General features: G+C 42.4%; 1 protein-coding gene across 9 annotated transcripts in view; it reads right to left on the reverse strand.

The window, feature by feature from the left end:
* The window catches only part of EPHB1 (EPH receptor B1), a 331,437-nt gene that overhangs the window by 54,923 nt on the left and 248,881 nt on the right, over positions 1–27,633 (reverse strand). For 6 of the 9 annotated variants that reach the window (XR_008330669.1, XR_008330670.1, XR_008330668.1 and 3 more), the window contains exons 5-6: positions 21,114–21,449; positions 3,874–4,055 (exon numbers count right to left, since the gene is read on the reverse strand). Coding sequence is in view for 3 of the 9 variants with exons in the window: in XM_053389847.1 (XP_053245822.1) it covers positions 3,874–4,055; positions 21,114–21,449 (518 nt within the window). In the remaining 6 variants the exon portion in view is untranslated. The remainder of the gene's footprint in view (positions 1–3,873; positions 4,056–21,113; positions 21,450–27,633) is intronic. The other 3 variants (XR_008330673.1, XR_008330672.1, XM_053389846.1) reach the window with 1 other exon arrangement.

Consider the following 27,633-nt stretch of genomic DNA (forward strand, 5'->3'; position numbering starts at 1 on the left):
TAAAAGTTATATTTTGGGGATCTTATTTCCAAGGTGTACTTTTGTGCCAACGGCTTCTTAAAGTTAAGATGGCAACAAAAGGCAACATCAAACATCTTCCTTGTATTTCTCCCTCAAAAGGGCCAAGGAAGAACATGAAACCACTGACATTTGGCAAGCTTCCTGTTAGGCCCGGTGCATGGAAAGCAGTGGGTTGATGATGTTGATGACTGTTTTGTAATCACAGCTACATATTGACTTCCACTGACCCCTTTTCAATAACAATGGTGATTACGTGTAAATGGCACCATTTACACGTAATCAAAAAGGCAGATTCACTCCATTAAAAAATGATGAAATGAACATACAGTGGTACCTCGGGTTACAAACACTTCGGGTTACAAACTCCGCTAACCCAGAAGTAGTACCTCGGGTTGTGAACTTTGCCCCAGGATGAGAATGGAAATTGTACGCCCGGGGTGTGGCGGCAGCAAGAAGCCCCATTAGCAAAAGCGCACCTCACGTTAAGAACGGTTTTGGGTTAAGAACGGACCTCTGGAATGAATTAAGTTCGTAACCCAAGGTACCACTGTATCTGTATGTGTAGGGGGTTCACAGACTTTTAAAACAAACAGACAAACAAACAAACAGACCTCACTAAATAGTGAAGGCTTATAGGGGAGTGAGTTACAGCACAGATCACTGATTCTATCACAAAAGAGGTACCTGCAAAGAGGTACCTGCAACAGTTGGGCAATCCAGTAGTGGACAGTGTGGTGGGGCAGCACCACTCACTTGACCTCTGGTCAGTGGCATCACTGCTACTTCTTGGGAGGTGGAGGAGGGAGGTAGCCACAATGCAAGCACACTGGCAGGAGCCCCAGATTGACTGTGTGGGTGTATTTCTACTGTGCCAACTTCAGTACCACCTGGACTCCCCTTCGCTACCTCCCAGTAAACAGCAGTGCTGTGACAGAGACCAGGCAAATGGCAGCGCCACACCACACCGTTTGCTACTGATGTAACCAAATTCCCTACTTCTTCGGAAAGGTACAATATACTGCACAGTGAATGCATTTTCACTGTGCAACTTGGCGTGAAGGTGATTTGCTGGGTAAAAATATGGGTAATATTTATTGTACAAAAAGTTGGAGAGGCTTTCCATTCTTAGTACCCACTATACAGTACAGTGACCCGGAAGTGTCCTCGGACAGCGCTGGCCCCCGGCCTCTTAAGCGAGATGGGCGCGCAACCCCAGAGTCGGTCACGACTGGCCCGTACGGGCAGGGGTACCTTTACTTATACAGTACTTAATCTAGCTAGCCTGCCATCTCTCCCAAATGGGCAGCGATTGCAGCTGAATTTACACATGCATGTTCCTCACTTGCAGGAATATAAATATGAAGTGGTAACTTGTATATGCAAAACAACCATCAACAATCAAACACAGAACATCCCTCCTCAAACTCAACCCTTTATAGACTACGCAGTGCACACACTGCATCAAACATTGTATTTCTGAGCAATTTGACATGTACGTGCAAATGAAAGTCTGTGACTCCTGTTGATATATGATAACTAAAATAGGAGATTTGGAATAAAAATTGAATATCAGAATTCAAACACAACTGTTGTATCCTAAATATCTTTCTATTAAATCGCTGGACTCCGTGTTTTTCCTCTCTCAAAAGTGGTGGCATGACCTATAATATAAGATATGATGCTATAATATATGATTTGGCTGTTAGGCTTTTATCAAGCCTTGCTGAAAACTTGTGACTCAAAAACACAGTGTTAGCATTTCATAAAATTCTCATTCCAGTCCCTGCTTTTTTGCCCCAGCTCTGCTGTGGTGTGCGTGGGATGGTGTAGATGAGATTCCAGTTTAATAGCCCACTCCAATGTACTCACACACTGGGTTGGTCTGTGAAGTGTGCATCGGGCACAGAGAGCCGTCACTATCCATTGTCTCTGTGACAATGGGGCCTGAAGAAAGAATGCAACTCTATCCAATTTTGTGGCCTGGAGATTGTCATATGCTATTTCTTACACTTCACTTCCCAGATATTCATTTGACAGATAGAAAACTGAAGGTGAAAATCAGTAAGTTGCCCAAGGCTACCATAGTGCCCAGTGCTTGAATTTGGGACTCCCTGGTGTCCAATTCCAATTTGCTTAGGGTGGTGAGATGGAAAAAGAGGACAAGTCTCTGGCACTTTAATAGTTGTGTAGAAGAGGGAATTTCAGCAGGTGTAGTTGATGCGACAAGTGCAGCTGCATGTCCTCTTTTTCATCTGACCACCCTGTGTTCAGCTTGACACTCAATTATCAAGACCCTATGTAGCTATAGCATATCCTCTGTTTTGAATCCAAATCATGAAACTCATTTGCCCTGTCTCCCTTTTTCTTCTGGACTACTTCACTTCCCTCTGAGCAGTCAGATACTTAGGCAGGAGGGTCTAATACAAACATGGGAACTTGTTGAGGTCCAAAGCTGCCGCCACCTCCCATTTCAGGTAGACCTGCACTCATAAACAATACCATGCATGGTCTGTACAGTAGCACCGCAATTGACAAGGGCTTCCTGACAATCTGGCATTTGATATCATTCACTGTACCTCAGGGACTCATGGGCAGAGCAGGTTCTTAGTCCAATCTGCAGCAATCTGTGCTGGGTTACATCTATCCAACTTTTACAAGGTAATAAAACAAGAGTCATCTCTTGGATATGAGGGGCTTGAGAGGCAGAGGACTTCAGGAGGATAATACAGGCACAGGAGAGTGGCACAGAGTTGGCAAAGCATTCACTATACATCACCAAGTCTAGCTCAGTGTGCAGACTGTCACTCCTAGCAAGCTATTAGTCACTTGAAACAATGATATTTCAATAACATGAGGCAATGAAACAAGTGTACACAGCAAGCAAGCAGAAATCAACGGGGAGTCCCTGCTTTCAGTTAACTATTATTTTCAAGATTTTCTGCAGCAGTGGGGCTGAACGGTTTAGTGACGCCTGGGACAGGAATTCCTTCTCTGCTGCTGCTTTATGGTTCAGGCAAGCAACAGGCAACAGAAGCTGAGCTAAGCGGGGTACATTTGATTTAATGTGGGTAGGACTGGAGCCATAGTGAGAATGTAAAGATTGGACATGGAGAAGTTCCTAGTAAGCTGTGAAATAATGTACTAAAGCAACTCTTTGCAGGCCGGTGGTACAAAGCCTGTAAGGAGATAGTCCACAGGTGGGAGTGTTGTATGTACGGAAAGAGTTTGTATTGACAATATGATTAGAACCAATTGCAGCTAAGTGAATCTGTCTATTTTAGTTTCTCATACATTTCCCCCCCAATCTGAAATTCCGTTCTCCATGTTTCTGCCTGAATTAGTGATTTGTCTTTTTTTTTTTACTTTTAAATATGCATTTTAATATACAATTATCCCCAATATACACATTTTGGGACACATTTCTTGGCTGGAGATCTGAATCACAAAATTTGGAGAAGTGTGCGTGCCAATGGATTGCTGAATGTTGCTTTGTGTGTTGTCTTAGAAAGTGCAAATTAAGTAGCTTTGCATTAAAATGCTGGAATGTAGAGAAGTTATACAAATTCATTCTAGGGAAGGTCAATATGAAGGACAGCTAACCCCATCTTGCCCACCTCAAATGTTGAATGTTTGGGCTACAAATCTGATATAGGTTTTCCAGAAATATTAACACTGAGGAAAGAGCCTACTTCAATAATCTCACAGCTGTCACAGAGCATCTCCCCATTGACTTCAACTAGGCTTTGAATCAAGCCAATACTTCACATTCCACAACATGAAAAAACAACACCAGACTCCGAAATCAATAATGGCCCATCCCAACTCCCCTTCCTCAAACACATTCAGGCTTACGGTGGATGGTCTTGCGCCCATAGTGCTGCTAATCTCGGGGATGCAGATCCGGCTCACCTTCTCATAGTAACGGATCTCATAGTCCAGGATGATGCCATTGGGCTGTTCCGGCTGAGGCCATGACAGTGTGATGCTCCTCATGCTGGCACTTACCTGGTGCATGATGGGAACTGTGGAGGGAGCTACGGAGAAAGGAGGGAACAGGAAGTGCAAGAAAAGTGAAAATTAACCTAGGGGAAGGAGGATGAGAGCATTCCGAAGAGGTGGTAGAAATAAAACATCAGGGTGGGATCACGGTGAAGTCGAAGGGGCAGTGAGGGTGAAGGAGGAGAATGAATATTACATGAAATAATAGTACAGTTCAATGCAATTACATGCAGTATTTCGACACACAAGAAAAAATACATTTCTGCACTAGAACAATTAGTGTGTAGAATTCTATGTCGACTACGCAGACCTGTTATGTTTCTTGTTGTTCAGCTGCTCTGTCCACCATCTTGTGGGAAAGTGGCATACAAATAAACCACCAAATGAATTAATGAATGGCTGACCGTTAGTTTTTATCTTCAAGAGGCCAAAAATGCTTCCGATGAGTTGAATGGAAGCTGTACAAGAATAATATTTCAGAGGTGTTTAATCAGGAGCAAGGTAGGTTGCACCCTTTAGAAGGCTATTTCCATAGCTATTTTAAAGCAATATGTGAAATTCCTGCCCACAATACACAATGCCACTTGCTCACTAGGATGTAGCCACAACCTGCAAAGAGGGGAGGCCTCCTTTTCTTACAAGAACTGCACCTATTTTCAGAAGCTCATGCTTCTGGATTTCTCGTTGTCCCATTCCTCCATCTCATCTATGGTTCTTCAGCTTCTGTTCCTCTGCTTTTCTTCCAGCAGCTCCCTTTTACCTTTGCTTCCTGTTGTCTCTCTGACCCTTTAATCAAGACTTGGACCTCTGCCTACTCCAAGTCTCCATTCCTAAGTTTACCTTCCTAAGATATGGTCATAGGCCATATTTCCCCATCCTTTCGCTTGCCCCTTACTGCCTTCCCCAACTTTTTCTCAGCCCCCAACTTTCCTTATGGCCTTTATGCACATGACTCTTTGCTTATTCTCCTTCATTCAGTGCCTCATGGAATTTACCCTCCTTCTCTCAGATTTCTGCTTGTGGGGAGCAGTGAATCTGCCAATTTCAGTTTTTCCTCAACTTCTCATTTTTACAATCTTAAATTTATTTCTCCACATTTCCACCTCAGTCTGCTATTTTTTTTTAAAGCCCTCATGGAACTGTATGAACATTTTAATGCAAATTTATTCTAATATAAACATTTTTGGTATGCAACGTTCCTAATATACACATTTCTTCAAAGCATTTCCCTCTAATATAATGCATTTTTGTGTTTTACTTTCACCAATGTGTGCATTTTTGTACAGAATTTTTATTGGTGAATGGCAGTGCAAAATCTGGAAAAGTGCAAATTTCAAAGGATTCATGTCATTCAGTTTGTGTATTGTTTCGGGAAGTGCAAATTGAGTAGATTTCTCCCTCATCCCTAGTTAACTTCCACTTCTAGTACAGTTACTCCAGCCACTCTGACTAGAGATAGAGGAGGAATCCATTTCAAACAGATTTACACACAGAATTTGGTGATTCTGACCCCATCAAGCTTTGCTCACATTGGATCACCTCTTTATTGAGAGTCCACATGTCTGAGCCACTCAGTTTGCTTTGTTTAGAAAAGCCAGACTAATTAAACACAAAGAATAATATATTTACAAAACACGTGACAGAGTCAAGTCCCATCCTCAAAAGCACATGGATTTCTATCGTCCTCAACTTTATTTGCCAAAACAATAGTTTAAAAGAGTTGAGCATGAGACTCTTAATCACAGGGTTGGGAGTTCAAGCCCGACATTTTGCAAAAGATTCCTGCATTACAAGGGATTGGACGAGATTATCCTTGTGATCCCTTTACAATTCTTATTTTTTCTCTCTATTCCCACTTCTCGCAAACTCATTAGGCAGGAGGAAAGGCTGCCTGAAAAGAAGCTGGGGAAATCTAGGAATGCAACTTCAGAAGTGATGTTAGTGTTGACAAAACAGGGATGGGTATAGACTTGGTCTTTTTGTATCGTTTTCCTATAACTACTTTACAGCCCTTTCCTCCCTATCATAGGAAGCCAAATTAAAGATAAATGGCAGCAGACTTTTTCCCGTAGCCCAGTGGGGTTAAAGAGGAGCTAATAGACCTTTCTTTCCAATTTAGCTCAGGCTGTGCAGAAAATTCTCCATGAAAGAACTGGCCTTTCCTAATTTAGAACAGCTGTTCCCAACTGGGTGCCCTCCAGATGTTTTGGACTGTAAATCCCATGACTCCTAGCAAGTACAGAGTGGATGGGAGTGAAACATATGGAGGGCACTTGGTTGGGGAAGACTTAGAATGCGTGCTCTTGGAGAATGCATGCATCAAGAGTCTCGCCACCCCCTCCATTTAGCAAGTGTGCTTACAATGGAGCTTGCTTTCAAAGCAATACTGCCTTCCCTTTGCCATGGTGATAAAGTTTCCTCATATTTAATTGCTGTTTGAAGAACATTATTGCAGTGAGAGGAATGAAATGGGAACAGTCGGTAAATAATAAAGTTTTAATATTTAAAAAGGCTAGTTATTTTTAATTAGAACTTAAAATTCCTCGGGACTCTTTATCAAAGGCAAGCGACACAGGCCCATCTGCAAATGAACAAGCAAATTCAGAAAAATATTTTTCACTCACTATGAAGCCAGCACAACTTGCTCTCCTTAGCCTCCCCATCACATGAACAATGGCAAAGGCACTTCTAAGGCTGCAATGGATTTTTGGAAGGGTTCTTCTTCACAGTGAAATGGGGGCAGACGTGGGGGAGGTCACATTTTTTTCTAAAAAGAGATAGCAGTGGGGGACCTCTGCTGGGCATTGCTTGGCAGACTGCATCCTTAAAAGTAGCCAAGAGGCCAATCAGTTAAAGGGGATATTCTGTACACACAATCCACCCCTAGCAAGATGGCACAGCGGTCTTGAGATGCATATTGTCATCTATAAAATGGCTGTTGCAGCTAATATGCAGCACTATGAATAGTGTGGCTGGACCCTTTGCTCTTGGCAAAGCAATTGTCAAGAAAGGATTGCACGGAAGGTGACTGCAGTGTGGGGTCCCTGCAGTCATCTGCAATGTGACCTGCCCTTGACAAGCAGGAGCAATGACAGCCCATTTGTGGGGGGCAAAAATTGAGAACCCAGTTTTGGCTACATTTCCACTACCTCATTACATAGCTTACTAAATAATAATTGTGGTTCAGCTTTATTTCACTTGTTCTTTGTCTCTCAACTCAAGACCAATTCAGAAAACCCAAAATAGTGTGTTGAGCAAGGTTTGAATGGGTCTGTGCACACTGTCTGGTATTTGGTGAGACAGTTGTATGACCAATTTACCATGGGACATAATATTTCAGCCTGTTTCAAGTCTGGAAGTTGCAGCTCATACAAAATGCAATGAGTTGATCAACCTAGCAGCACCACCACTTAACACCTGAAAGAGTGGCATTGGCTGTCAATATGTGGCCGAACCAAACTCAAGGTGTTTGTGATGAATTATAAGGCCCCATACAATTTGGGACTGAAATACTTGAAGAGTCAGCTCCTGCCCCACTCTCCCAATATCAACCAATATCTCCCAAATATGATCTGCTGTGCAGCTACCCGGGAAAGGAACTTCACAATTTTGCCACCCCCATTATGGAACACCCTGTCCTTTGATGTATGGCTGCTGCTGCTGACTCCCATGAGTTTCAATCACCAACAGAAAACCCATCTATTCACATAGGCATTTTCTGGGCAAGAATACAGTGTTCTTTTCCAATTGTGTTACTATTGCTGTTTTATAGCTGCTATGGTTGCTATTGGTTTTTATCAGGCTTTCCTTTATGATATTTTGGTGACACTCTTTTACTTTTTAAATAGTTTTATGGGATGGCTTGTCAATGAGGGACAGGTTAAAAATATTCCTAAACTACTACTACCACGACTAGTACTCCTACACGATAATAAAAATAATTGTTGCTCTGTGGTGCAGTAACATTCTTAGAGCGTAGTAAAAAATAAGTTGAGTTGTGAGTTGGGACAGATGGTGAAGCAATCATATGACCGCGACATTACGTGGCAAATTCCGCATTGCACACCAATTGATTATGAGAGCCAGTTTGCAATACTCTACTGCGGAAGGTTATATAAAACTTCCAGGCAGGAAGTTGGTGGGGAATAGGGTAGCCATTTAAATCAGTAATACCTAACATGTGTCAATTGGGCTATGAACTAGCCTTGCCTCTTGGTATCTCTTACAGCTCACTGAAAGCATCAACAGTGTGAAACAGCAGCAAGACAAATTCTATGTAAAGAAATCACTAAGAAATTGATTGAAAATAAAAATAACAAATTTTGCAATGCCTCTTTATAAACTTGTGTATATTGCAACCTCCTCAAGAACACTGTTATGCTATCTGATCTCCAAAAATATATATCCTAGAGCTAGAAAAGGTGCAAAATAGGCAAGCAAAATGATCAAGGGGTTAAAGAACCCTGTGAGAAAAGGCCAAAGGAATCTGGGGAATTTTTAAGTTTAGAAAAATGACATCTAAGGGGATCGTGATAGAGGTTGTGCATGGTGTGCAGAAAGTGAATAGACTGAATTTTTTATCCCAATAAAATTTTAGACGCCAGCTGCCCACTGATATCAGATTGTCAATAGGACCAGAGCAAACAAAACAAAGTACTTCTTCACACAACTCATGCTTAGCTTAAGGAATTTGCTACAAGAGGATACAAAAACATAGCATAAGAAGAGTCTTGTTGGTTCAGACCCAAGGTCTATTTAGTCTGTTCAGTAGGCAGCCAGATACCCGTGGGAAGCCCACAAGAAGGACACAAGTGCAATGATCCCCAGCAACTAGTATTCAGAAACCTACTTTCTCTGATACTGGAGGCAATATAGCTCTTGTGACTAATAGCTGTTGAGGAACTTATTCTGTGTGATGCCCCCACGCCCAGATAGGTTTAATAGATGAATTAGACAAAGGTATAGCAGACAGGTCTATCCACCTTTCTTGGTCATGATGGTCTCCATGTACAGAGGCAGTATACCTCTGTATACAGGTTTCTGTGGCACAAATAATAAGGAGAAGCTGTTGCTTTCATGCCATACTTGAGGACTTCTTGGAAGTTATCTGCTATGTCTGTGCTGGAGGAGAGATGTGGAAATAAACGCAGGATAAATGGCAAACAAGTATGTGTCCTGTACATAACCCTTCCCCGCTCACTGACCACTTTTCCGCTGTAACCCCAGCCATGTCTTCCCAGACCAGCTTTTGCCCGTATCTCAGGAGACAAAAGGTCACATCCACACCATACAGTTAAAGCACATCTACCACTTTAACAGTCACGGCTTCCCCAAAGAGTCCTGGGGAAAATAGAAGGGAAGGGATGCCATGCCTGTGATTTCTTTGTAGGGTACAATTGTTTTTAGCACAATTTGTTAAGAAAGAAACAGATAGGATACTGGGGGTCGATTTCAGTGAAGAGTGAGCTAAAAAAAATACCCCTCCACATTTTAAATGACTAATTTAAGCAAAAGAAATACTTTTATCTGATTCAAGCTGACAACCAGCTGAACGGTGGCAAAGTAGGAATCTCTTCTCAAAACGTATGTGCCAGATGGGAGTGTGCATTGCTCTGAGTCAGAGTCCTGGAGAATCACTGATGTCATCCGTGAATCTGCCTCCTGCATTTATTTTCGAATCCCTGCTGGGGATGGGAGTCCACACAGAACCAAGGCAATATAACTTGCGCTTCATTAAACAAGTTAATTTCCTGTCTGGTCCTCCTGAGACATCAAAGTGTCTCATTTTAAAGCCCACTGATGCATGTGGTGAGGGCTCTGCAGAGACTAATCCTCAGAGTCTTCTAAATGTTCTTCCCTATACATGCCTCTGGAACTCACGGCCCCTTAAGTCCCTGGTGAGCAGTGGTGCCAGCCTCTTAATTTAATGGTGCACAGAACAATGCTGCTTACCGACAGTCAATCACCTCTCCACCAGAACGTAGAGCGATGTTTTATATAAGTAACAATGATGCTGATAACTCTAATGTACTATAGAATGAGGTGCTCAAAATGGAATCTAAATACAAAATCCGCAGGCAGCCTCCTTGAGGATCAAAAGGAGTCTCTGGATGCTGGTGAATCCTAATTGCATGAAAACAGTGCTAAACATCCTGTTTTAATAGCCCACCTCTGGAGAGGTGTCTTACAGAGCAAGCTGAACCCCCTTGTTCTGGGATTGAGGGATGTGTGCTAGGTTGTGTGGAAGCATCCCTTTGCCCTTCATTAATCCCAGTTAAGTCAGCCTCCCACTGCCACCCTGATGTGCTTGTCACCCAGTCAATGTAGCACTCCCCCTTGCACCTGCCAAACACACAGGTGAGAGTGAGGGTGGCCGATTTAATTTCCAGTTGGAAAGGCGATGTAATTCCTACAAAGCTTGACTGGCAGGTGAAGATGATAGAATACCTGGAACTTGCGAAAATGACTGGGAGAATAAGAGGACACTCAAATCAGAAAGTGAGCAAAGAATGGGTAATATTTAAAGAATATTTAAAAGAATATTGTGAAAATGCAAATCTCCTGACAGGTATAGATTGAATTTTGAATATTAAAGAAAATTATAAACATAAAAAAATCTTGATATGTAATAGATATAACAGGAAGTGTGTATAGCTTAAGAATATTTAGAAAGCACAATGAGGTGAATCAGAAGTCAAAAACGTGTGTGATGTTAGATGATGTGTAGTCAATTAATGTTTAGTTGTCATTGTGGTATTGTTTTTGTCTGTTTGTGTAGTATGTTTTGCAATAAATATAATGAGAGAGAGAGAGAGAGAGAGAGAGAGAGAGAGAGAGAGAGAGAGAGAGAGAGAGAGGTTGGCTGGTGAGGGGCTAAGATGGCCTGGGATCTGTTGGATCCCAAGCTGATTTTACAGCTGTTGTATGATAGCATTGGGCCAATAGCTACAGATGTGGGAGGGGCCCCACCACTCCATAAATCGTTACAGGCAGTGGTGTAAAGTTTGGATTACAACTCATACAAATGAATGCAGATTCGGCAAACACCCAGAGGAGTATGGGATTGGAGCATATACAATTAATCAAGGATGGAGAACTTGTGGTCCTTCTGATGTTATTAGACTATAGTTCTCATCATCCCTGACCATTGGCCATGCTGGCTCGGACCAGAGGAAATCAGGAATACAAATAGTTGTAAAATGGTAGGTCCCACCAGGTAGTGAGTGGGCAGAGCAGCAGTGAGCGAGAAGGGACATTGTTGTTTTTCTCCCTGCAACCTTCTGTAACTGAGTTCCTCTGGAGTCAAAAAATAAGCTTGAAGAAGCAGCAGCTGGGGAAAAGGCTTCAAAGAAGGCTTCAGAAATTCCTTTCACTGATTTTCATCTTGAAATTAACAGTGTTGTTGAACTATGAAATGATGTGGCTTGGTGGCTGCCATTCATCTAACTTGCATTTAGCACAAAGCCTTCTGGGAGGAAAGCTTTGGGACTAGACTCAAATTGAAAAGGTCAAGGAAATATAGGCTAAGGTGAGAACACAGAAACATCTTTACATAATGTATTATGTGACCTGGGACAGAAATCCCAGGCTTGAGGATTGCACTTGTCCTTTTTTCTTTCCTGTGCCCTTTGGAACTTCCCCTGGCCTGCCCACAGCTCTCCTCAGTCTTAAAGTACCCCTCCCTTTCTGGTTGTAGCTTGAACTGAGCTGTGATTAAGAGTACAGAGCTCAAACAAAAGTATGTATCTTAAGGCAACACAATACACGGCCTATAATACTATGTCCTGATTCTGAATCAAGCTGAGGAGAATCTGTCTTGTCACCACTTGCAATCTCCTTAAGACATGGTCAATTTTGTTTTCCTACTACTACTCTGTTAAAACTAGAAACAATAGCATCACAAATGTTCCTATCTTAGGACCAGTTTCTCTTTGCCGTTTTTCTTTATGTGAAATCTTCAATCCTGAAAGGCAGGTGTTACACTTTGCCTCATATTTGAGGTAGCTGCTGGTGGTATTTATAGAGGCATCATAATTGCTGGGGGGTGTTAATGGTCTAGATTTCTCTGTTGCCAAAATGTGTTAGGCTTTGTAAAACTATTTTAAAAAAAATATTATTGAAACCAGCCTTGAGCATATGGAGAGGTGGAGCATAGATGTTTTTATCTCTGTTCACAGCTTTTGGAAGAAGTTGCAAAATCTTTAAATCAGAGATAACAGAGGGACGAAAGAGAAGAGAGCCAGCTCCATAGGCAAATGAGCTCAGTCAAGCCACTATCTTTTCAAACTCATTATATTCAGGGAGCTTCATGGTCAACTGAACCCAGATCTCCTTGGTCCAAGGATGGGACATGAGAGATATGTGATTGGGATCTCTGGTAGTTTACAAACAATCCAACCAGCTCTAGTGGGGTGGGTGGAAATCAGATCAAGACCATGGTATTGGGGAAAGAGCAGGGTGGGGTGAGTGTAAGAGTTATCCCTTCCTCCCTGAGTCATTTCCCCAGTTGGAATACCATTCAACCTGCTATTTCTCCATGTAGTAATAAATGCATCTGATGGCATCTGTACCTTTTCCCCAAGCCTGGAGTGGGAGAACAGTTGCCATGAGAATGGCCAATCCCTCCGAATGAGCAAGGATGTGAATGCCTCAGCCATTCATTTACACAGCAATCTGATGTTGCACATTGCATTAATATGATGTCATACATTACAATATTACACTGCAAATAGCATTGGTATATTTTAATTTGTTTTGTATTTTATCGCTTAGAAGCCCCTTTGGGGAGCCACTGACAGGAAAGAACACATGTTTTTATTACTATTAATCATCCTCCCACAGCTGGTATTTAAGGCTTTCTTAAAAATAGCAGGAGTTCCTAAACACGGATCTCCCATGTCACATCAAGTTACATCTAACTCCAGAGTGTAGACCAACCTGCCCCACGTTGGTGCCTTACAGTTGTGCTGGACTATATCTCCCATTAGCTGGGGATGATGTTGTAGTCCAAAATATCTGAAGGGCACCAGCTTGTGGAAGGCTGATCTGCACACAACACATCACATTGGAATTGCCAGTATGTGACACATACAAATCTATTACAAACAATCTATTACAAACCACAGAAAACATTCTTATAGCTTATAGTTGTAATGAAACCCCTGAAGGCAGATCCCCCACCCAAAAAATTAATTGTTTTGGTGTGATTAAACTGGCTCTCAAATGAGGAAATGGATTTCAGAGGGCTAGGGGAGAATAATGCTACCAAAATATTTCAGAGGAGCTGAAACAGTTTTAACATTCTTCCCAGTTTTCTGCCAGCTACCGAAATTGATCCTTGTCTTCACTGTCTTGTATGTGAGGGTACAAATGCTGCAAAGTGGGTGTTTCATACAGTGGCACCTCTGGTTAAGTACTTAATTCGTTCCAGAGGTCCGTACTTAACCTGAAACTGTTCTTAACCTGAAGCACCACTTTAGCTAATGGGGCCTCCTGCTGCTGCTGCGCCGCCGCTGCACGATTTCTGTTCTCATCCTGAAGCAAAGTTCTTAACCTGAAGCAATATTTCTGGGTTAGCGGAGTCTGTAACCTGAAGCATATGTAACCCTAGGTACCACTGTATGTATATTTTTCCAATCTTAAGCACAGCTTGCTGCATTTCTGCATCTCTTTCTGAATTTTTTATTTAAAAATTATTAAAAGTCCTCACAAATATTTATCAGAATTTTAGTGTGAATTTCCCCCAACATAAACATTTTGGTATGCCACTTCCCCCAACATGATGCATTTTTGTGTTTTCTTTTCACTAATATAAGCCCTCTAATGCACACTTTCCCCTAACACACCCATTTTTTGTTGTTTGAGAACTGTGTTCCAAAATTCGGAAAAGTGCAGATGTTGCAAGGGCAGCTGCGTTTCACTTCATTAAAGTGCAAAGTGAACCAAATTTCTTTCTCATCCCTGTTTGATGCTGGTGATGTAATCCATCTCCTACCAAGGACCCCTTGGGGCTGCTTTGGGGGTACCACCTCCCATTTCCTCGCATCTTTCTTTAGTTCATCAACATCTTAGTCTTCCTTGCTATATTTGGATTGGCTTTGCCTGCCATCCGCAGGCAGAGACTCCAATTTATTTTGACGGACATCTGCTCCGTTCCCCCCCCCCAATAAATTCCCCAGCACCCCTCCTCAAAATCGAAAGAGAGGAAAGAACTGAAAAATGACAAATCATTTCAGAACAGGGTTTGAGTGGATGTGTGTGCTCAGCTCTTATTTTTATGCTTCCCGCTTTGGGTGAGTGTTCAGGAATTCACTTAGTGAGGTGCTGCTTATTCTTTCCAGTGGGTGATGTTGACAGTCCAGCATTGCCTTTGTTTACACAGCACATTTAATCCTGGGTTTTTAAAATTTTTTTTTTATCTCTCCACATCCGCTCAGAGAAGATGATAATTTTCTGAAATTAAACACTTAGCTTGATTGCTGTTTTGTTAATTGCCACATTCACAAACCCCCCCTGGTGCTCCTGCCTGTTTAACATGGATAATGCTGCAAAGATGATCGGCATCAAATTGGTGTGCAGGTGGGCGGGCGGTAGTAGTGAGGCCTCCTCATCGTTGCTCGTTCAGATGGATTGCCCAGCATCATTGCACAAAGGGAAAGAATTAATCTGAAGCAGAAACGTCTTTACAAAACCACACAGATGGAAGTTCAAAAGAGGAATCTTGAGAAAGAGATTTCTCACCCTGTTAGCACTGGGGTGCATGTGAAGAATCCTGCAAACTGGAAGCCAATCATATGTTCTTGGAAGCTCTGATAAATTACCCTACATTTCTATAAAGAACTCGGTTTGCATAAACACAAGGGCATCTTATGTAGAATGAATCATGCTTAGATTAGTTTTCACCTGACTAAATATCAATTTCATCGATGATAGAAACACCAATTATGCTTTTATTATTCACTTTGAAAGCGTATATCCCACTTTCCCCTCACTAATGAACTCAAAGTGACTCACAATGCAAACCTCTTAAAAACACAATAATTGTTTATTCCCAGCTTTAACAGTCTGATTCTATACCTAAGATTTGGTGCATTCAAAGGCACAGAGTTCAGACTGCCTTGTAGTCCTCACTGAGAATCACCCTTGCCCTCAGCGCAGCAAATGCTTACAGCGCAGCTCTACCAGTGTGTTTATCTTTGCTCCCAGAACAAGGTTGGGATCATGAAAATTTAAGATGTCTGCTGGATCACACCAAGTACACCTATCTAGTCTAGCATCCTGTTATCGCAGGGCCAGCCAGATCCCATGGAAAGCCTGAAATGGTGTGTGTGCCAAGCTGAACTTTTTCTATGATTTATTTCTGTAGTTCAGCAAAGTTGGCATAATGGATACAGCAAACTTTATTGACCCTTGTGCAAGTCTTTATCCTGAACATCTCCTGGAAGTTTTCCAGACCTTCTTAATATTTTATGTAAAGATCAGCACAGGCATCTGGTGTTACCAGCAAAATATAATTAATATCTCCTGTAAAGAAGAATGAGATCCACATATTTAATAGTAAGATAAACTTAGAACTCAGGAAACAAACAAAGATTACCAGTTTAGACATTTCCCACTAGGATTATATTCTTTTGACTACCAAATGAGCAAAGTAAACAAAATGAGATAGAGATAGGAATGTAGTAGGAAATAAAAAAATGAAACAAATGACTATACAGCCTATGAAAGATCACTCATCTGATTAGCCCTCTCTTAATTCCACTGGCAACGACTGGCTCAGAATAGTGCTCAAACCCCATATGACTAGTGTGTTTTGACTCCATGTTACTTTTACAAAGGTTACTGGCCACGTTGAGAAATGATAATCTTTTTGAATTTTCTTTTTTAAATTAAAAAACAGCAGATAGTACTGGTTCCTGGGTTTGCAGCTGCAGGACAAGGAGTCTCCAGAGACTGTGAGGGGACCCCTGCTGCAGCATGGGACACACTTGGTATCCGATGTTGCTGACACCTTCCCTGACAAATGAGGTATTTTTATCACAGGGGTTTGGGCTAATATCATGATATTTAACACGCACCACGGCACCTTATGCTATTTATGGGGAAAGCGCCTTCCTTTCTCTTATTACAAACCTGTTTTGAAAGTTTCCCTATGTGAAATTAAACCTTCTCACATCGAGCAGGTAAAGTGATATCTTGTGACTATATACTGGTTGACTGGTGTTCAGGGGAACGGACAGGTGTGTCTAGCTAAGGCACGATTCTTTTGTCAATTCCATCTCTACATTTTGTGCTTCAGAACAGCAATATGTGACAATGGTCAAAGCAGAGTTAGGAGTCTTTTTCACAAGTGAGCAGCCAACTTGGCATTTCAATACATGGAGGGATAGCATTTTAAATTCTAGATTTTGAAGTGGTTAACTTGGCCAATAAATTAATGCCATCAAGCTATATGGACAGATTTTCTTCGCAATGAAAGGCAAAGTATTATAAATTGCATCCACACATTTGTGTGTGTGTATGTATCCTGGAAATGCCAGAATCATCTTATTATACTCCACACTTCATATAGCAACTATTCCTTGTAGATGTTTGATGATTGTGCCCTTTCCAGAGCCTGAAAGAGTACTATGGAGTGCAGCATCAAAAATTACAGGAAAAGCTTCTAAGTGCCATTGTATACTCTAGTTGGGATACTTATAGAATGAGTAGAACTATTTAATTTTGTATTCATGTATGTGAGTTTGAGTACATATAACTATGTGAAGTGATGTGTTAGCAGTTATGTGTGTGACCTCTGTGACTATGACACATGTGAGACTGTGTGGCTTAACAGAAAAATACTAAAGGTTAAAGTTTACATTTCCTTAACCTGCCTCACAGATTTCTCTCTTGCTCAAAACGAAATTGAACAATCCAGTTTGAAACTTTCATCCCCTGCCATCAGCTTATGCATGCTGCAAACCAGTCAACTCACCAAGGGCCTCATAGGTATGACGACTCAGTGGCACTGGGGAAGGGGGGTTCAGCAAGTGCCAGTGAATGCATGCAAGAAACTTAAAAACTGAAACAATCCTGCCCTCTTTTTGCTAGAGGGACAATGGGCTATGAAGTAGATTTTTGTTCTTTAAAAGTGGCTCTATAATAAATACAAATAACTGCCACCAGGGTAGAATTGGGTAAGCACTGAGCATTTGGGGAAAATTCTACACCTTGAGTTGAATGTGTTAGAAATGTGGTGGTTGTGGGAGAATCTTTCAGCAAAATAACAAAACTGGGCTTATCTGAAATAGGAAGATGTAGCAAATGTTTACTGGCCCAAGTCAATACAATGGTACGTCGGGTTACAGACGCTTCAGGTTACAGATGGTTCAGGTTACAGACTCCGCTAACACAGAAATAGTACCTCGGGTCAAGAACTTTGCTTCAGGATGAGAACAGAAATTGTGTTGTGGCGGCGCGGCAGCAGTGGGAGGCCCCGTTAGCTAAAGTGGTACCTCAGGTTAAGAACAGTTTCAGGTTAAGAACGGACCTCCAGAACCAATTAAGTTCTTAACCTGAGGTACCACTGTATTGCAAAATGTTGGAAGAAGTGGGAAATGACCTTCTTTCTTAACCTGGATGTCTGCTGGATATGAGAGAAAGCAGTCTTCAAAGCAAGCAGGCCGATAGCAGGAGCCAGCCAACCTAAAGCATACACCATGAGTCTAGACCTGCAATTACAACTTGCTCACACACGAAATTCAGTGTGCTGTACGTATTTATATTTTGCAGCCTGAAATGCTCTGGGAATAGGGTCAGTTAGCAACATTTCCCACAGCAATAATCTTTCAGGCAGGCAAGTGGGCAAAACCGCGAGCCTTACAAAAGTTATCAGGACCACGTAAAGAGGCACCCAGGCTCTGCACATTAACAAAAGGGAGCCTTAAAGATACAAGGAATTAAATAGAAACTCATTGGGGTGGAGGGTTATTTGGATGGCTAGATGGACAGATGGGGAGATAGTTGTTGCAGAGAGATGAAAAGAAAAGTAGCGTGGAGATGGATGTATGGGTGAATGGGCAGACAGATGGTTAAGAAAAGAGTACTGATTGGTTCTTATGAACCTGAGAAAGGCATCCAAGTTTGTTTCTGTTAAGAAATGCTTAATTAGACTAATTAAAGAGAAGAGAACTGACATAAATACTATTTTTTGTGAACTTGGAGTATGCAAATTTCTCCATCATTTGTCATTGCTTGGAGTCTGCTCCCCCCCCCCCACTCTTTCATGCGTGATTTTAATAAAGCCCCATGTAGATTCTGAATGCACACTCCCATTCAAAGTTGGTGTATGGAGATACAGCTGCCTATAATAACACACTTTCCCCATTATTGTCTGCTTAGGCAGTAACTCTTGCAGTTAGAAATATATTGCATTTTTAGGTCAGCAGCGGCACAAAAAAAGAGAGGCCGGCAAAACTAAATTGTTAAGCATCAATGACTGAGTCAGTGCCAAATCTGCACAATCTATTCTGCCTGTGCATTCCCATTAACCTCCCTTTAAATGCCTCCAGTGCTTGGCACCCCATTTCAACCTGCTTAAACAAGTGCTGAATGCTAACACCTTGCATCTAACTGCCAAATATTTATTTTATGTTTGTGGTCTTTCAAATATTGTTCGCATCCATAATGCACTGAAAGCAAATGCGCTTCAGTTGGATAATTACAGAGCATGTCTGAATACAATGCAAATATATCAACTCTTAATAATCATGGCTTTCTGGCAGAAATAGGAAAGGAGAGATGAGTGGATACACAGATGGGGAATAGAGTGACTGACAGGCAGGACAAAAAAGGAGCATAGGAAACAACACCTAACAGAATAATAAAGCAAGAGAAATTTACAGGAGGAGGAGGAGGAGGATGGGCTGAGTAGGGTTGAATGGAGCTCTGGGGAATCAAAGCCGAGACAATAGACCAAAGGAGTGTTTGACCTGCTCTTGCCGAGGCCACCTTGAGGCCCCTCGCTGTCCAAGGAGAGGCAGCCACAGATGGGCAGAAGAGCAGATGGGCAGGTGGGCACATGTCAAAATGGAGGGAGAGGAGCAGCAAGCAGACATAACAGACGAAAGAGTATAGATACAAGTAGTGGGTTGGATTGGACTTGATTAGAGATAGAAACGACATCCGGGCACAAACCTAACATGACAACCTGACAGAGTTCTTATTCCCCGGAGATGTGACGCTAAAATATTTACGCCAGGTTTCTGTTGTGAACTCTCCCAGCGGGGTGGAGTTAACAAAGACTTTCCATTTTACGTGTTTCATACAAAGCAGAAATTACCATTCCCTTTCTGTAACGAAACCAAACAGATTGTCATCTATTGTTGCCTTCTACTGTCAATTCTTCCCTTCATTAAGCTTTAGGCCAGGGTCACCACCTGGTTGCTGTCCCTTCCCCACCCTTCTTCTTAACCTCACATGGAGAACACAGGCACACGTGCTCACACCCTTCACAGATCCACCACCATCTGGCTACCTACTCCACTTTCCCTATTTGTGCCCCCCTTTCCTTCCAATACAGGTCACATTCAGTAATATTTTTCTCTAGGATTTGTTCCTAGTAACTAAACATGACTCTGCAAGGGGGAAAATTTAATATCTAAAAAGATAAACTCCAAAAACAATTAAGTGCCTTTCTATGTATCGTTGCTGTTGTTGTTTAGTGCAATGTTTCCCAAATTTTCCAACTGTGGTCTCCTTCTGACCTTGTTTCCTTCCTGTGCCCCCCTAGGCATAGCCAAGGGGGGCAGATGCCCCCCAATAAGTAAAAAATCAATACATATCTGAGGCTCTGTCCCCCCAACAAAAGCCTGTCCCCCTAACAAAAATTCTGGCTACGCCTATGTCGTCATCCCCATCCTACCAGTAGAAAGGTAGTTATTTAAATGTTTTCTTTTCTTTGTAAATAGAACATGTTTTGTTTATCATTTTTATAATTTATACAGAATACAATTCGTAAAATGATAGAAACATAATGAAATATTGTTGAAGCAGAAAAACATAGAATCATGGAGCTGGAAGGGACCCCACGGGTCACCTGTCTAGTGCGGTGTTTCTCAACCTGTGGGTCCCCAGATGTTGTTGGACTACAACTCCCATCATTCCTAGCCAGCTTGACCAGTGGTGAGGGATGATGGGAGTTGCAGTCCAACAACATCTGGGGACCCACAGGTTGAGAACCGCTGGTCTAGTGCAACCCCCTGCAATGTAGGAAACTCAGCTAAAGCATCCATGACTGATGGCCATCCAACCTCTGCTTACAAAGCTCCAAGGAAGGAGAGTCCAGAACCTCCCAAGGGAGTTCCATCTGCCACTTCCCTCTGTGGCCCCCTAGCCTCGTGCTGTGCCCTCCCCCCAATATATGTGATTTTCACTTGCGGACCCTTTGGAATATCCTGCCCCCCCCCAAATGGGGCCATATGGCCCCCACGTTGGGAAACACTGATTTAGTGCACCATCTGCACAGTCGTTACTCGGCTAAAAAGTGGATCCTGATTACAACTTCCCTCGAGGTAGTGCTCCCACTGTCGGAATCATGACACCGCCACTCAAATTGTAGTATCATGCCATTTGGGAAGATGGGATTCTTCCAACAGTTGGTACTTCCTTTGTGGTTGTGAACACAGAGAGTAATGTGACTGTGAGAGTGACTTAGACAGCACGGGAGGCCCTGATGGTGGTGCCACCAGTGCTTCTGCCACCTCCCGCCATGCGCCAACCATCGTTAGTAAGCACACCAGATGGTAGCAATGGTGTTGGGGAGTACTGAATGGCACTATGCTCTCAAACAGAAATAGCTATGCCATTGTTTTATCCAGTTACAAGAAACCCCGGCTGGAGGTATGACACAGAAGCATTTAAAAAGGGTGGAGGTCAGAAGGACAAGTGGCAAAAGCAACATATATTTATGGAACAGGGCTGAAAAACTTGAACAATGTCAAATCAACGATGGCAGAGGCAAGTGCAGTATCTGAAAGCAATCTAGATTTTCTTCTCTGCGCATATCAAGAAAACCAGACATGAGGTCTCTGAGTTGCTGTTGTGGCACTTACCAGCTTGGTTGGTGGTGATGTTCACGGAGACATGCTGCGGTGGGAATGGGCTTTTGTTGGAAACTCCATTGACAGCCTGGATCTCAAAGGTATATGGCGTATGGGCCCACAGGTTGCTGATAAAGACTCGGGTTTCCGTGAGGCCCAGCTGCCTTGGCACAAACTCCACGTTGTCATCACAGCGGGAGCAGCTACGGCGGTCCGACCGACACTTCTTGCAGACAATGTTGTAGGTCACATCATCTCGACCTCCCGTCTCCCGGGGTGGGTGCCATTCTAGTATAATTGACGTTTCATTGACAATAGAGATCACGTTGCGAGGCCCGGAAGGAACACCTGTTAAAAAGCAATTTGCAGATAAAGGCTATGCAACTAAATGCCTGATCGTGGTACAATGTATACTTTTGCTGAGATGTAGAGATTAGTGAATTTGGACTCACCAGAGCTGCATGCCTCATGATTTTCCATTGTGGGGCTTTTGTTGAGGACCCTTAGACCAAGAAGGCTCTCCACCCCACTCCTAATGATCTTGAACATCTCCCCCACAACATGGCATGTTAACCACTTTAGGACTCTTTGTTGTGGGAAATGATACATGAATTCAATAAACCTTACCCAATCTCTCTCTCCCCCTCCCCCAAATCCTCCGATTGGCATGTTGGGCTCACACAGAACCTCCCTGATTACTTTAAATGTAGAACAATAGCCCTTCAGTCAGATTACTTAGTAATGATCCCTCTTTTGTAGTGTCGCTTGGCTCAGATACCAGACTAACATATTTGGAAGTTTCTCCCTGCTTGGTTAGGCTAATGCGTGGAGTAGACAGAGTGGTGGGAAAGTTGTGTCCCTTCTTGGTTAATTCTTGTTTGATCTTCAGACACCTTCATCTTCTTTTCTCTGCTTAGGTTATGCTTTAGTCTCTATTATTTAAATTGCTGCTGGGGTTAAGATAGATGGCCTTTTGTCCCTTCCACAGTATTTCTACCAAATTATAGCACTCAGCTGTTCTGCTCTGTAAAAGGAATCTTACATGTGGCTCTATTTTTAAAGCTGTCACACTTTCCCTCCTTAGTATTATGAGTCCCACCAGTTCACTAAAGGTTTATGGGCTGTTGGACTTGGCCATAGTTGCCAGAGGCTATCAAGTCACACAGCACAGTCCTCTCAGCTCTATGAGGTCCTTGATTTGTTTTAATGGTCCATCTGACAACCAGCTTCCAGCTCAGATCTCTTGAGTCCCCAAAAATTGCTGACTTCACCCATATAAATCCTGCTTTATATATACACACAGGGCTGGCCAGGATGAGGCTCATGAGCCACATAAGTTACTCTGGCAGCAAATATTCAAGAAACTGGATAGAAAATAGTCACAATACCCTTTCTAAAGAGAGAAAGGAGAGTGTGTACTTAGAGTTCAAGAGTTTTCTCCTTCCCCAACTCTGCTCCCAGCCACATACTGGAGCTGAGACTATACCAAAAGACCAACAGTGGCATGCTCCAAAATGTGAGAAGGCTAACAGCAGCAAGATCTGTCATTGGATCAGTTGGTAAGAATGGGACAAAAGGATAAAGAAAATGGAGCTGTGGAATGGCTGTTGGTCGGTGAGTGGGTGAAACCCACGTCTCCTTCTATAGTCTTTATAAATGCCAGAAACACATATTGTATCCCTGCAAATAAGGTGTCTCTGGTTGTTTGTTCCTTATTTGCCATGCACTGTTCCTCATTTCAATGTGGGAGAAGCTGCTATAAGACTATGAGGAGCAAATCAGTGACAGGTATTGAAAGATTTGGTGCAGGCAATTCACAACGGGGCCTCGGCTGGTATAATGCCTTCTCTTTGCCCACGCCAACCATCTAGCAGAGTAATACAAGGCAGCCTTTAATTTCTGACATTTCCAAGCACTGCTTCCCTCCACCCCCATTTCCAAATCTTGGTCCTGACATTTTGTGAACCGAAAAAACCTGGTCTACTTCCATTGCAATATCAACCCATCCTCACTGAAGCTGAGTTGATACTACCACTAAGTTGCAATGAGAATTCAAGCTACAAGTTTATACATCTGGAAATCTACACACAACCACATGCTATTGAACATTCACATTTGGCGGGTGGGAGAACAGAGGTGACACAGTATTTTATTTTAAGAATTCCTTGAAAGATACAGTTAGGGCTCAGAAAAGCACACATGATATAAAAACAGACAGACTAGCAGAAAATGTCAGAAGCAAAGAGCAGTTATTAATGGTTCAATATGTCAGGCTGAAAGGATGGGTATTTAGTGGGGTCCTACAAGGGTCTCCTTCTGTGTCTGCTCTTTATGCAGTTATTATTTATTAGCAGCTTGGACGCCACAGTTCAGAGTACGTATATCAAAACTGCAGGCAGCACCATTCTGAGAAGGAGAATGGTGGCTTTGCAGGGGCGGGGGAATTAAGTGCAACTCTGTTTTTATACGTTGAGGAAATGGGGTTGGAATCAATTAATGGAGATTCAATAAGAACAAATACAGTGTGGAAAGAGTAATCAAAGACACACATATATAACAGGGGAATGCTGATCAGGCAGTTGTGCCACAGAGAAAACTCTCTGGGCTGTAAGAAATGACAAATAAAATGAGTCAACACTGTGGCAATGCTGCAGGCAAAGCAAACAGCATAATGGGCCAAGCTCTATTAAACAAACACTGTAATTATTCAGTCTGATCAGTGCTACTATTTTCTAAACCAGAGAACTGAATTCAGACTTGGGCAGACTTGCCACAAAAATTCTCATAACGAAAACTGGAACTTAATGTTGGAGTTCTAACAATTCATGCTTTGGGCAAGCCCTGGACAAGGAAGTTTCATGGTTGTCATGATTACATCTATGAGCGTTACACATTATTGCAACATCCATATTTATTTTCAAACTCAAAGCTCAACACCACCGATATTCCTATAATATTTTAATTCACTTGGGCCAAATCATCTCCCAGAAATTGCACAAAATCCTGTGATATCACTTTTTCCTGCCAATGTAGCATTTGCTTCTGTGTGAATGCTTTTGATCCATCCACTCATGCAGTTGGACTTCACCTTCTCCTCTCTTTGTGTGCCCCAAAAATCTGTTCTGGAGGGTCCCCTCTCTCTGGGGCAGTTTGGGAGGGTCCATGGGTAGCTGCAGAGGAGCGGAGAGGAGAGGGAAAGCTGTGGTGTGAGTGGAAGTTTGTGGTGTGAGGAGAATGGTAGCTTTGGCTACATCCTTCTCGGTTCACTTGTGCAGTATATTATGACTCTGAGTGAAAAGACATTCATGTGAATGACTTGTTTGCACAAATGAGAAACTGCAGACCTCACGATTCACTGCACAACAAGTACAATGCATGCGCAAAATAAAAATGGGGTTTTGCATTAATCTGTCCAATCAAAAACTAATTTATGGAATAGTAGTAGCTGAATGATTTCCTAAGGAAATCACTTTGGCAGGGTGGAAATGGTTAGGGAGGATGGAGCTGATAATAAAAATTATCTTGTAAGATTGACACCGTAGGATTGAGGCCCTACTTAACAATAACAAAAGGGGAGGGGACTTCAGAGATGTACAGAAAACAATTTATTGTCCAATGCATTTTGAGTGTTGCACTTTTCCTCAAGAGCAAATCTGATTCAGTTTTTTCAGAAAGCAATCAAGATTTTCTTCTATACATTTTTGAAGACTCTTTCTGTTCTGCTCCTGCATCTGGTGTCCTTCCATGCCTGTGGAATTGCAGACACTGTGAGAAATGTGTAAGCAGGTAATGCAGCAGAAGCAGAAGCTGGGATTGCAACTTAAAAGAGCCACACTTGGTGAAAATGAAGCTGACCCACTATCAGGTGAGAAAAATATTTTTTGTAGGAGGTTATGAGAAATACGTATTGAAAATGGCAAGTGCAAACTCACAGAGTCCAAGCTAATCAGAATATGATACATCTGCACACATCTTTTACCCTTCTTGTCAACACTCCATCACTGTACCCAAACAATGCTTGAGGATCTCTATAGCCTCCTTAGCATCAGTTGAAAAAGAAAGATAAGAGTTGGGTGTCATCAACATATTGATCACAGCTGAACACAAAATCCCAGGTGACCTCTCCAATGAAGGTTTTGTAGTTATTAAATAACAAGGGGGTCAAGACTGACCACCTTCTTGGAAAGTCCAACCATACAGAGCCACTGCAACATGTCTCCCAGCCAGATGTCCTCAAAAGACACTACGGCCAATCATATTGAAGGTTGCCAACAGGTGCAAAAGAACTAATATGGATATAGTTAGAAAGTAGTTAGCTTCAATCCTCTAAGCATCTTTTACTAATGCTCAGGTTGGACGAGCTGAAATTTATGTATCCAAATAGTCCAAACAGATATCTCAGCCACAGCCATAGATCCTGCAAGGGACTTTACTAGCAAAGTGGTTTGCAAACTGGCCCCAGTCATCTACCAAGCGTTCCTCTACATTACTTTTGGGACTAGCACTTGGAAGTGCTTGGAACTGCTGTGCTGTGCTGACAGGATGGTGGTGGAGAAGTACACTGATCAGGGGTTACCATTAAGAGGCTGGCATTTCAGCACCCCACTTAGCAGAAAATGAATCCAGGGAAGTTCTGCTGAATCTGTCACAACCTACCTCTGCTCAAGCCCTTGAGGAGTTTTCAGCTGCTATCCCCATTCCAAACTACCGGCTTCCTTTCTCTCTCTCTCTCTTTCTCTCTCCCTCCTTTTCTTCATAATTACATTCAGAGAGGCACTTTGAGAGAGAGCTTCTCTGATCTGTTACTATGGTTACTGCAGATGAAAGCATTTTGTTAAAATTGCTAGAAAAATGCTATCCTTTAACGAAAATTCCATTTCATTTAATTTTTTCCCGTCAGCACAGTTAAAGTATTTGTCATGAGCCATCTAGCAGCAAAGACTTTGCTGTGTACACAGTGGAAATGTGATGTGCTGAATGTGATGTACTGAAGTGATGCTGCACTTCAAAGTGTTCCCTTGTGTGGGTCATCAATATATAGGGATACACACAAAATGCAAGGCCATTCTAGTTGCATTCTAATTGTTTTACCCTAGGTCAATGAGTTCACATTTCATCAATACATAAACAAACATGAAGGCTCTGTCAAAATATAGCCAAGCTCTCTATTTCTTCCATCATTTTTCTTGCCATCTCCAATTCTTCCCTCTCAACCTTAATGCGATTCTACTGCTGCTTTCCTAAAATTGCTGCTTCAGTAAGCCACACTTTGTAGCAACGTCTATTATCCATGATAGAATAGTGTGCCACAATTCTCACTGGCACATCTTGTCTTGTCACTTCTAAAAGACCTACACTGGTTAGCTGTCCAGTTCTGAGTCCAATTCAAGGTGCTGCTAAAACCTTTAACAGCGTGGAACCCAAGTAACTAAAGATGCACACCTTATCCGTTATTTGAGATCACCTGCCAAAGCACTCTTCTATACACCGCCTTGTCCATCTGAGGTGAGATTGACATCAATGATGATGATGAAGGCTGACTAGGATGAAGGCCCAGGGAAGTGTTAAGCCAGTCCCATCTCCCAGTGGCCCAAAATCTGTCAGGCTCCCTTCGCCCCACAAACTTGCCCTGGTTCTGTGGATAGAAAGCAACTTGAAACCCTCTGCCACCTCCTCTCAAAATTGAGCTCCCCACCCAATATATATATGTATATGTAGGTAGACTTTGCCTTCCCACAGATTAATAATGACTTGCTCTTAAGCCACTTTTGCCCCAACCACCCAACTCATCAAAACCTTGTACTAATCAAAACCTTGTACTAGGGTGCATACATTGGCCTAGTACTAATAAATATTGTAAGTAAATAAAATTATATTCTGCCTCAATTGCTTTTAAGCTCCCCCACCCCCAATATCCACTCTCCTTGTCTCCAGGACTTTGTGACATCATAGCCAGGTTAGTTAATGGCTGGGGGTGGGAATCTGGCTGGGCCATATCACTTTCTGCTGCAACATTACAGGTTGCATCTTGAAAGCTTGATGGGATGGTACATAACACTTGCCTCTGTTGCCTGGTTTCAGAGATTTGATCTGAGACAGAGTTATTAAAAGTGATGCCATCAATCACAGAGCAGAACCTTTTATCAGCTTGTTTGAGGGGTTAGTGGCAGACATTTTGAGCAATAGACGTTATAGCTCCATTGCCTTCCTTAACTTAACCTGGGGTATAAAATCCGAGGGTAGATATATTGTACCTCTGATAATGGTCAGTAAGCTGAGATTTCCCACCTAATAAAAAGCAGTCAAACCATGTATCTTTCACAAGGAATCTGCTCATGCTGTTGTAAGGTACAGCCAGGCTCCAACTGGGAACCCTGTGAAGCTGGAACTGGCCGCCTGCATTCTGTACCAATGAGACTGCTGGTGAAAAGAGGGTCTGATAAGGGACTGAACTTGTGGGTCAGACAAACCTGGGTAAAAAGATATGTCTATACCAGAGATAGAGAACCTTTTGGCACACCACTCTATGGGT

Source organism: Podarcis raffonei, chromosome 5 (assembly GCF_027172205.1).
Source record: "Podarcis raffonei isolate rPodRaf1 chromosome 5, rPodRaf1.pri, whole genome shotgun sequence".
In the NCBI taxonomy this organism is placed as follows: domain Eukaryota; kingdom Metazoa; phylum Chordata; class Lepidosauria; order Squamata; family Lacertidae; genus Podarcis; species Podarcis raffonei.